The sequence below is a fragment of the Aspergillus nomiae genome, assembly GCF_001204775.2.
Source record: "Aspergillus nomiae NRRL 13137 chromosome Unknown contig00322, whole genome shotgun sequence".
Lineage (NCBI taxonomy): Eukaryota > Fungi > Ascomycota > Eurotiomycetes > Eurotiales > Aspergillaceae > Aspergillus > Aspergillus nomiae.
Window position 1 is genome coordinate 26526 of NW_015378377.1, and position 11673 is coordinate 38198.

Consider the following 11673-nt stretch of genomic DNA (forward strand, 5'->3'; position numbering starts at 1 on the left):
CCAAGTGGTCATATCAGAAACTGAATGTAGGTTGTGCTGGTTTACCAAGCCCTTGTGTTATGATTTGCCACTGAGTTAGCCTGCTTTGATTGGTGAATATCTGATGTTTATACTAATCATCATAAGACGATCCGGAGGCCCGTCCCACAAACCGCTCTTCTAAGTAAGGTTAACCTCCAGTAGTGGTCCAGACCACAGACTCCCGAATAGGAAGTAGTTAATAATAACATACAGTACATAAAAACAAGGGGGCTTTTGCTTACATCTTTACTGAATCATTGACTTTTATCTTGAAAGGTCTTTTAGTATATCTAAAGGAGCGTCATAGACAGTGCGCCATTTACATAACCAATACAACCAAACAGCCCTCGCTAGAAATAGTGTTGGACGCCGGGGGCCAGCACTAGTCCAAAATAGTTATGCCAGGGGAACAGGAGCCTTAGAACCTCGGCCGCTGTGGCTGAAGTCTTCCTGTCGAACTCAATTTCTAGCTAAGTGAGCAATTTCTTCTTCAGAAGTATATAGACGTACCTTAAACGGAATATGAATGTAGTATTGACGAAGGACAGTATCACGTCAGCTTGTCTAGCGGAGTCCCTCTAGTCTATACTAAACTGGAATAATCTACTGTGGCTTAATATGCCAGGCAGACGGGATCTAGAGCTTCGGAATGTTGGATGGTTTGACATTGTCTGATAATGGTCTCGCAAAGGAAAGATTTCAAGCGCGCAAAGCATAGAAGGGGCCCGTGATAGCGTCGGTTGACATTGGAGCATGTTGTGGCGAGATTATGAAACGATACTAGAAAAATGAGGAATAATCTGTCGGCTCTTAGCTTCGACTCTTCCTTTCCACTATGATAATTTGAACATTCGACTTTTAACAAAATTCTCAAGGTCTTACGCAAAAGAACCCCACCGCTGACCGCTGCCCGCCTAACCGCCAGGCTAGCGGGGTAGGTTGTATACATCCTTGTCGGCGTTGATATCACTTCCCGAGAAGACGAATCACACCATTCTCCCCGGATGCGGCGCTGCTTGGTTGTCGTACAGGCCAACAGAAGGCTTGTGATACAACCAATGACTGGCTGATAGTCATCATGGATGTTTGCTGCCGTCGTCCTGAATATTGGGCACGTGATGCATAGCAAAAGTACTAGATGACCAACGTCTTCATCACAACGATCAAGGAGACCTATATCATTTCATCGCATTGAGAACGCATTGGACCTGATCGGAAAACCTGGAGTCGACCGCTGCTCCTACCCCCTCCCGAACTTCAAAACACCGGTGGCAGACATGGATAGTATCGTTGCTGGGCAGCGTTTACGTTCAGCATGCAACGAATGTCACGCATCAAAGGTACACTTGTCCCACTAGCTTGTCACGCAAGCGACGGTCCAACTGACGACACGTTTGACAGGTTAAATGCAGCGGCGAAAGAACAGGTTGCCGGCGATGCATTAGCGCCGGTACGTGATTTGTGTTGCTTGGAACCCAATGAAGCCCCTTACCGATCGCTTCTAGGATATGACTGTCAGTTTGAAGTCTCCATGGTTGGACGGTGCTCCAAGGGACGCCGACGCCGCAAGCGTGGCTCGGACTCAAGCCCGACGGCCACGGAGCGAACGGGCCCCACGGCACCGCATGGTGTAGGGAATAGCACTCAAACGGGAGCCTTCCGACATTTGCCAGCGTCTGCAGACTCGTCTACCGGTGCGGACCGTGTCCCCATCGACATAGATCTCACCCCACTTCTCAACTGGGACTCTGGCACCGGGCCTGATCCCGCTGGACTGTGCGCCGACGGGGATAGTAACATGTTGTTTGCTGACCACAACGCAACAACAACGGGTGATGTATTCGGGGTTGCTCTGAACCAGCTTGACGTCCCGAGTCCGACGGAAGACTGCACTCCAGGATTGCATATGGCCTTCGTTGCATCCTCCACTATTGACCGTGTCCATACAACGTTGCCCCTTACACCTTATGCAACTACGGCAAGCACAGCGACTCCCCGGACTTCCGAAAACATACTGCAAGAACAGATAACAAACGCCCCAGTCAGCTCCGACACACACACCGGTATTCACATCCTCTTTAATGTTATAACGAATCTGGAGGCTGAAATCGGCGACCCTGGCTCAAAGATTGATAAGGTCATGCATACCGTAAAGACAAGCACCAAAGCTGTTCAGCGCGTGACACAGTCCAGACAGTGGCAACTAGCTGTAGTCGGTCCGATGCTGGCGCTTGTTGCCATCGAGGTGGCATTGATTTTGATCGAGAACATTGTCTCTCGGTGGAGCGGCAGCACAAATGCGAATCTGAATAGTTATTCTATTAACGACCAACAAAGTCCACGCGCCTTACTACTTGGTGAATATAGGGCCGAAAGCGAGGAGGCCGCTATGATCTGGAGACATGTTATAATAGTCGAGCTTCGGCGCTTACGTAGGCTGATTGAAGCACTCGGGGTCTATCTTGATGACTCGAGTCGCTGTCAGAATGGCCAGCGACCGGTAGATCGTCTAAAGAACTCCTGCGCTTATCAAGAACAGAAAGTAGCATTACTCCTCACTACTTTACAGAGGCAGGAGGAGATAGTCGATGATGGAACAGGCTCCGCGTTCTAGAAGTAGCCTTCGAAGATAATACATTAAAAGATGAAGAAGGTTGGGTTGACCGGCTCGGGATTGGACCATAAATTGCAGTCTCGTGATACCTCCAACTTGGACAAAAAGATTCTGACAACCATCCTCATCGCGACGTGTTTGAATGCCATCTTTCAGTTGGGTTGCTACTTTACAGACCAAGTGATCATTTCGTGATGTTATTGTTACATTTATCTTCCAATTTTACGGGACAACGGTCTTCTTCCAGATACAACAATACCTGTCTCTATATACCTTACTGTCTTTCGATTACTTTGTGTGTGTGATGTTTCCGGCTTCGGCCGCCTCTGAGGCAAAAGATCTTTTCATGATCACTGCTCTTCAAATAAAAGTATATCTGACTGCCTCTCGAACTTCTTTGGCAATATTCAATGCCTCGTCGCGACTATTCCGCGAGAAAACATTGAAGTAAGCTAGAAAGGTGTTCCGTCCAGTGCTTGGATGTGGGACAAGTTGTCCTCGCTTTACAAGACAACCGCATTTACTAATGAATGCTTCGAGATCAGGTCTTCTTGCAATGAGGTCCGCACAAATGTCCTCCGAGTCAAAGATACCTTTACACGAGGAGGGGAAATCGGCCGGAATGAAAACCATCACACTGGTGTATTGCGGTCCCTTGAGGAATGGGCGGGCAAGAGCGCGAACGCGAGTCTTATCACCCACGGCGGAAAGTAATGCTAAGCCCCAGTAGTCGATTCCGTACGTGGATTCAATAATTTGGGAGCCTGTCATCCCTAGAGGGCGAGGGTTGATCTCGATGAGCCATGCCCTTGGTGTACGATTACTGTGACTGCTCCGTGGGGAGAGCACCATAACTCCGTCCTTCGTCATATACTCGACCACAGAGTTCTCTATGCGTCCCTCCAGGTGCATGACCCCGCTCCTTAGGCCAAGTGACAATAGCATTTCCAGAAAGGTGTCACGCAGAAGCTTGATCTCTGCCTCAGGAAGCTTTGAGGGATAAACGCTGCACAGCTCGTGAAAGTTGGTTAAAGAGCCAAGGCTTGGTCCATTGACATCGGCTGACTTTGGTAAATCATCGCACACCTCGAAGAACAGCAGCTCTCCATCCTGTAGTACAAGGTTGACATCGACCTCGGGTCCGTCGCAGTAGGGCTCAATGACGAACTCGGGTCCGTGACGGGAAGTGATAATCGCGGTTACTGCATCCTCAAGGGCGCTACGTGAATCGACACGGTACACCCCTTCAGAACTCCACCCCCCACATGGTTTTATAATCAAAGGATAAGGGAGGTCGTGCTCCTCAGATATCGAGACAGCTTCAGCGAGACTCGATGCACGATAGGCTTGGTGGCCGGCGAATACACTTGTAAGGTACTTGTTTGTCGCAATCCTGAAGCCCTCTGGCGACGCGGTTGGCAGACCCAGAACATTGGCGGCCTCGGCAACATAAGGCCAATAGGTGTCCGCAAAAGTGACGATGCCATCCACAGGCTTACCGTATGCCCGCAAAGATGCGAGGATGTGGTCCTTCATATCACTTTTTGGAGGGTTAGTAAGTTGTGTTGGAATGAAAGCCTCACGTATATGGGCGTTATCAGGCTTTCAAGCCAGTGTCCAGCACTATCCAAGACAACGAGACTGATTCCTAGAGCCGCAGCAGCAGTATAGAGCCCAAGTCCATCTTCCGGGTGGGAGCTGTTCGCTTCGACAAGCACGAGAGTTCTCTGACGGGCCGTCTCTGGAATAATCCATGGGAAGGAGAGCCGATTATCAAGCTCTTCATCCAACTCCCAGGATACAGCCTCCTGTTCAGCCTGGGGCACCGGACGCACAAGTATGCAGGCTGCAGCTGCAGCAAATAGTGCTGGCAAGGAGATGTCATCCTTGTCAAGGATTACAATAGGGGCGGCTTCACTTTCGTAGCGTTGTAGTGGTTTTGTAAAGGATCTGATTTGCTCAACAAGCAAACAATCGTGAAGACGTATATTGATAATGTCCGACCGCACTATGTATCCCTTTGCTAGTGGGACGACTAGTTTGATTAATCGCTCTTGACCTCGTGCCGCCGGCGCTAAGAGAGTCTGCACGAAGAATTCGTAAGCGTCTGCTGCGCCAAAGGATTCTGCCTCGAGTTGCCTCGATTTGTCCTGATGAACAACGACAACACGTAGGTCGTTGGTGCTCCTGGAAAGGCTGGCCCCTCCCACCGTGCATACGCCATGAATGTTGGTAAGCGCAATGTCAATAGACTGCCACTGGTAATTTTCGCGGTATGATGTTCGCAGAACTCGCCATGTGTGCTCACTGAGTAAGACTGCTCACATTCAGTTCTAGAGACCAGACCGCGCATTAAACATAACTCTTACCGTGTTGGTTCCATATCTGAACTATGTGAGAGTCTGCCATGGTGAGATGCACTCATCAGATCAAAAGCCGATCTGCAGGCTCCGGAGATGTGGTGTTAACAAAGCGTTAGATCGGATGAAACTGGTGGGGGTATTGATACTACCATCGCGGTGGCGCTGAGGCCCTCTTTATGTAAACTGCCTATGAAACAAAGGAATCGAAGACAAAGGGAATAGAGAACAAAGAGACAGGCGTGGCATGTGCTTAGTAAGGCACGGTGACCGAACGTCATTTTATTATAAAATCAGTGCATGGTTATTCCAATTTATAACTGTTCGACCGCGAACTACAAGTCAACTAACGAGTCCTTTTCAGCGCTAAATTCTTGAAGCTAGGTATAGTGCAGTTTCAAACAAGACAGAACACTTTTCCCCCTATAACTGAGAACAGAGAGAGGTCTAAAACCGGGAAAAATGAAAGTCCAATAGAGGTGACTTATTCAACAACCTATGATCAGCCGAGCCCGCGAAGAAGCTTATGAAGCCGCCAGTAACCGAACAACGAACACAACTACTATACACAGACTAATCATAATTATTTTATTTCATTTATTCATAACACTAAGAATATTCTTAACCCTTGATCTTTCAATAACTAGTAAATCTGTTGCTTATTCAGAATAGTAATTCATGTTACACCCTCTTTCTGACACATATATATCTCATTGTATACAAGGAATATAGACCAATCGATAATGCTAGTAGTAATTATATTTTCCATTCACGCATCTACATCTCTTTCTCAAGGAACACATCTATAGAGCATATCTAGTGGAAGGTGCCTGAATGATGAAAGCTAAACTCAACCCTAATGTCTCCTGGTTGAGTCGTGACCTTCTAGCAGCGGGCCGAGCAGTCACAGATTCACGGATCCCGAATTTAAACACCGAGCCAACGGACCGAGAATTGACATTGGAAAAAAGACGATTCAGGGACAACATAATAATTTACGTCGTTGGCGACATCCTTATCCTTGACTAAGGCCGCAGCGTGTTCCCACGAAGTCCACCCAGCAGCCTGAGGGTAGACGAAGTCGCCTACGCATTGAACGATAATGGCAAAACCAACACCCCCGTTATCTCAATATGACCACGAGATGGAAACGATTCCTGGTAATTTGCCTACAACCAAGGCAGGAGCAGACTCGAAGGTTCTCTTGACGAGGCTCTCACAATTTCACCACTCTTCCCGCTCAGCCCCTCCAGCGACTTCCGTGACAGAACAACGCGATGGCATACTCAGGGCATGGGCCATGTTGCTTCACTTGTATCTTGTGTCTGACACCGTTGCGTTCGCTGTGGTTGGCATGGGAAGTAAAAAGCTGGCATGCTCGCAGTGGCCAGTGTCTGTTCCTCAAGGTTCGACGTTCTACTCTGATCCTCGACTGACGTACACTCCTTTCGAGGCCGACAAGCATCGTAACCAAGTTAATACCGCTGTCGCCTTTGCTGACATTGACGTTGATGATGGCATATTCAGCTATATTGTGCAATCATCTGAAAGGTTGAATCGAGATCTACGATTGTACACCCAGCACACATGCGTGCCACGCAAGTTTGCATCCGCGTTATGGAACACTCTCCTCGAGATACATTCAGATTTGGTGGATTCGGCTTCTTACAAATGGCACAAACAGTCAGTTAGTGATATAGACAAGAAAACACTACGGTCATTCTTGCCTCATACGTCGTTTGAGCCACGGATTTCTGTGCACGATCTCTGGCGTGAATCGGTCCGAACGGCCCCTCTTGCACCAGCCGTGGAATCATGGGATGGTGCCTTGACATACACAGAGCTGGACGGGCTAGCCTCCAAGCTTGCGCATCTACTGCTATCTAAAGGAGTGCAGAGGGGCAATTTCATCCCCTTCTCATTCGAAAAAAGCATTTGGATGGTTGTCGCGATGCTGGGCATTGTCAAAGCTGGAGCTGCCTTTGTGGCCATTGATCCATCGCAGCCAAAAGCACGAGCCGAAGAGATCATCGACCGAGTCCAGGCAAATATCATCTTGGTCTCCCCATCGCAGGCTCCGACATTCGCCGACATGGGTAAAGCCACGCTGACAGTTTCTGCAGATAACCTGGAAGGTGAATATGATACCGCCTCACCTGGCCGATCGCTTCCTCATGTCAGGCCAGAAGACCCTGCAGTATGCATTTTTACCTCTGGCTCAACTGGGAAGCCCAAGGGAATTATCGTCCAGCATCAAGCACTCGCCACTCGCTTACTGGCAGAGGGCGGAGCCCTTGGGTACCGGGGGTCCAGGTGTTTGCAATTTGCTGCATCTACGTGGGACATATTCATCACCGACGTCTTTGCAACATTGGCGTACCAGAGCTGCATCTGCATACCGAGTGAAGAAGATCGACTATTCAATCTCGCAGAGTTTTGTACCAAATACAAAGTAACCTTGGCGATCATGACCCCTTCATTGGCAAATATGCTGACGCCTACTTCATTCCCCACATTGAAGACACTCATATTCTCAGGGGAAGCCCTGCGAGCTGATGTGGTGGCACGGTGGTCATCACAGAGCGGTGTTTCGCTCTACCAAGCTACGGACCTGCAGAAACAGGAGGTTGCATCATTGGACGCCTTGCTCAGCGTGCAGAGATCCTTGGCCACGGTCTTAAAAATTATACTTGCGTACTTGTGGATCCTCAGAACCATGATCGCTTGGTACCTGTGGGAGCTGTAGGTGAGCTCCTGGTTGCCGGACCAGGCCTGCTTCAGGAATACATCCATGACCCCCCCAAAACGAATGCGGCCATTGTCGAGTGCCCCTCGTGGTGCTCAGACCTCCAAATCGATGAGACAAGATTTTATAAGACTGGGGACCTGCTCCGTTATAGTATCGATACGCTCGATGGAAGCCTCGAATTTGTGGGCCGTGCAGACGGTCAAGTGAAGTACCATGGCCAACGTATTGAGGTTGGGGAAATAGAGCATCACCTTAGTCAATTCCCCAATGTGACCTACTGTATGGTAGGTCTACCCAAAGAAGGACATTTGAGAGGCCATCTGGTCGCCGTGGCTCAAATCGATGGGCATTCCGGTCCTAATCACTCCAATATGAAGCTCGCGATACATAAAGATGTGGACCGCATTAGAGAGGAAATCAACGAGTTCCTGTTATCACGTCTACCAAAATACATGATTCCAAGCAAACTATTTGTCGTCAGCAACATGCCGTTCAACGCGTCGATGAAACTAGATAGGGCTGCTATCAATAAATGGATCCTGGGCATGCCGGCTGAACATACTACGGTGGCGGATCAATCGCTGCCCGCCACAGATTCCACTCAGCTGCTTCCCCATGAACGCACTGCAAGAGCGGTAGCTCAGCTGTATGCCAGTGCTGTTGCAGGAGAGAATGGTCCCCACCATCGGCAATTTGAAAATCGAGACTTCAAGCTACAGTCGGGTGGCATTGACTCCGTTCAGATTATGTCACTTTCACTTTCTCTTAAAGATAAATTCGGGGTCCAGATACCAATGGACGAAATACTAAGCTCGAGGTCAACTATACGCACAATCGCTTCTATTATAGACGCGACCGGAAGTCACCAAGTATCGAAAGCTGCGACCCAGGAAGAGATCAGTACAGAAAGCAACATAGACCTAATGCTTAGGTCGGTATTCAATTCTTCCGAGAAGCTGTATAACGACTCGGACATACATCATGTGTTCCTCACCGGGCCTTCTGGTTATCTAGGGATAGAGATATTGCGTCAGCTTCTCACACAGTCTACCTGCCAAATCTACGCGCTCGTTAGGGGCTCATCGGAAAACGCTGCTCGTGATTATCTCATACAGAAGGCAGTCACTGCCACATGGTGGAAAGATGAATACCTTTCCAGGCTTGAGATTTGGCTAGGTGATCTATCGCGGCCCCAACTTGGTCTTGATTCGGATCAATGGCGTTTGCTTCAGGGACTAGGTGGACAGGGAATTGATGCAATCATCCACAACGGGGCCAAGGTCCACTATCATATGGACTATGACAGTCTTGAGGCTACAAACGTATCGTCAACGATCCAGTTGCTCAAAGCGGTTAACAACCGTGAAAGGCCACTCCACAGCTTTGTGTTTGTATCTGGTGGGCAACAACTCAGCTTTGACGACGATGACGACGCCGCCAATATACAGAAGGCTCTTCAAGGATCTGGGTACGCACGCTCGAAGGCCATGTCAGAGCTTCTTGTAAAGAGGTTTGCTGATCATACGGAGAAAAAAGCCAAATATGTCCGAGTTGTCAAGCCGGGATTCATTATTGGCGATGCTAAACGAGGTATTGCCAGTAAGGATGACTTCATTTGGAGATACATCGCGGCCTCAATCGAAATCGGCGCCTACGATAAAGAAAGTGCGAATGGATGGCTCTTTTTGGCAGATATTTCCCGGGTATCGGAAACTATTCTTCACTGCGTGTTCGACCTTGAGTGCAAGCCAGTGGTTAAGGTCCTAGATGGCGTTCAGTTTCATGATATCTGGCTGCTTCTACAGGATGAATTTGACTACAATATACGGCCCGTGCTCCAGCAGGAGTGGCTTTCTAAGCTGCGTCAAAGTGTTGCCACTAAGCAAGAGAAACATGTTCTGTTTCCACTTATGCACATGTTTGAAACAGATGGCCAACCGCTCGGTGTGTCCAACGGACCAAGCTACCCGTCCGATGGTGTTAAAGAAGCCTTGCGAGCGAATATCAAACAGCTGATTGGAAGTGGGTTCTTTATGTTGCACGGCTTCCTTCCGACTCCCCCGTCCACCGATGAGGAAAGTGTGGAGGGCAGTATGGCACCAGTCCAAGACGCCTTTGATGTGCAAAGCGTACGCAGGCAATTTCCAGCCCTGCAGGGAGGCATCGTAGCGTTCAACAATGCGGCTGGGACTGCTGTGTATCAGGGTGCCATCGAAAGGACGCATGATTACATGTCTTCGTTTCCCATCGAGGTCGGACTTGATGATCCGCAAAGTCAGAAAAAAACAGAGGGTCTGATGAATAAGACCGCTGAATTAGCGGCATTCATGAATGCAGATTCTGATGAAGTCGGTAAGTTACATTCACAGGCTGTGCCATGCAGTTGTAGATAATCTCTTTGACCAGCAAGGCAGGCGGCTGACAAGAAAAAAATGTAGCATTTGGCCAATCGACGACCATGCTTCTACGCATTTTGGGCCAGGCACTACGACCGGCGCTGAACTCAGATTGCGAGATGATCGTCTCAAACCTATGCCACGAAGCTAGTGCAGCCGCGTGGATATCCCTTGCCAAAGATCTTGGTATTGCCATTAAATGGTGGGCGCCACCGGCGGGTGATGATCCTTGCCTTTCGCTGGAAACGTTAAAGCCACTTTTGACACCCAACACACGAGTCGTCGCTTGCAATCACGTTTCCAATGTTGTAGGAACCGTTCATCCCATTCGCAAGATTGCAGATGCGGTCCATAGCGTTCCTGGAGCCATCCTGATCGTCGATGGAGTTGCTTGGGCGCCTCACCGTCCGATCGATGTCAAAGCTTTAGATGTTGATTTCTACTGCTTTAGCTGGTATAAGGTCTTTGGCCCACATATAGCACAGCTATACGGCCGGCGAAGTGTTCAGAAACGTATGTTGACTGGGATCAGCCATTTCTTCCTTAGTGATTTCCCAGGACTGGACTGGCGCCTGCGGCTTGGTGCCCCTGCCTTCGAACTTGAGGCAGCTCTCGTAGCCATTACAAGGTACCTTAGCCAAGTCGGCTGGGAGGATATCATTGCACAAGAGACGGTTCTGCAAGAAGCGCTCCTATCCTACCTTCGACGGCACCCAAGCATATTCCGTATTTTTGGAGAGAAGTCATCGAATCCGGAGAAACGGGTGCCGGTAATCACATTCCAGGTGATAGGGCAGTCTTCTCGAGAGATAATGAACCGGATCAATAGAAAAACGCAATTCAGGATCGTGTCAGGTCATTGCTGGGCACCTCGACCGACGCACGACGTGTTGAACCTCGACGACAACGGCCTAATCAGGGTCAGCTTTGTGCATTATAACACTGTCGAGGAGGTGCGACAGTTCTGCGAGGCATTACAAGGGATCCTGAACCTTACAGACGATAGTAGTTGATTGCTTTCACTGTCACGTCTATCATTCCTGATGACCTGGACATACTTCCGTAGAAGCTAATGCCAGATTTGTCGCTAGTAGTGAAACTGAGTCCAAAAACCTGGACATGGTTATTAAATGCTTGCACTACGGGAAGGTTTGACTGGGCATACCTGAGCCTTTCGCGCAGCTTCGAAATCAATATCCCTGCACTAAAAGAGCTTAAGTGTCTAATTAATATCGCTGGCTAAATCATACAGCGCTTGAGGTGTATTTTTGGACGTATAGGTATATGTATATCATTAGAGTACCACACCTCAAGTTTGGCCCAATTCTGCGAGAAGCGCTAGGGCGGAAGATACCGAAAGTTCAACGTAAACAAGCTTCTTTCACGTATGTACATGTGCATTTGTACAAAGCAGAAGGGGTGTGACAGTGAGTACACAAGTTTCCCGCTAACTAATTAGTTGGCCTTCCATATATGCCACTAGTTATATCAAATCAGTACATACGACCATAGGGTGTGGAGAACAGGGCTTCC

At 48.8% G+C, this 11673-nt stretch overlaps 3 protein-coding genes across 3 annotated transcripts; 2 read left to right on the top strand and 1 right to left on the bottom strand.

Annotated features, from left to right (window-relative positions):
• Positions 1 to 1336: 1336 nt before the first annotated feature.
• Positions 1337 to 2635, top strand: ANOM_009913 (uncharacterized protein; the record flags this gene model as incomplete). The annotated part of the gene is made up of 1 exon (XM_015555169.1): positions 1337 to 2635. One exon carries the CDS (start codon positions 1337 to 1339, stop codon positions 2633 to 2635), a length of 1299 nt encoding a protein of 432 aa, XP_015403631.1.
• Positions 2636 to 2995: 360 nt separating this feature from the next.
• Positions 2996 to 5044, bottom strand: ANOM_009914 (ATP-grasp domain-containing protein; the record flags this gene model as incomplete). The annotated part of the gene is made up of 3 exons (XM_015555170.1): positions 2996 to 4165; positions 4219 to 4952; positions 5005 to 5044. 3 exons carry the CDS (start codon positions 5042 to 5044, stop codon positions 2996 to 2998), a joined length of 1944 nt encoding a protein of 647 aa, XP_015403633.1.
• Positions 5045 to 6097: 1053 nt separating this feature from the next.
• Positions 6098 to 11153, top strand: fmpE (nonribosomal peptide synthetase-like enzyme fsqF; the record flags this gene model as incomplete). Its single annotated transcript, XM_015555171.1, has 3 exons — positions 6098 to 7648; positions 7708 to 10096; positions 10183 to 11153. The coding sequence occupies 3 exons, from the start codon at positions 6098 to 6100 to the stop codon at positions 11151 to 11153; spliced, it is 4911 nt and encodes a 1636-aa protein (XP_015403630.1).
• Positions 11154 to 11673: the final 520 nt, after the last annotated feature.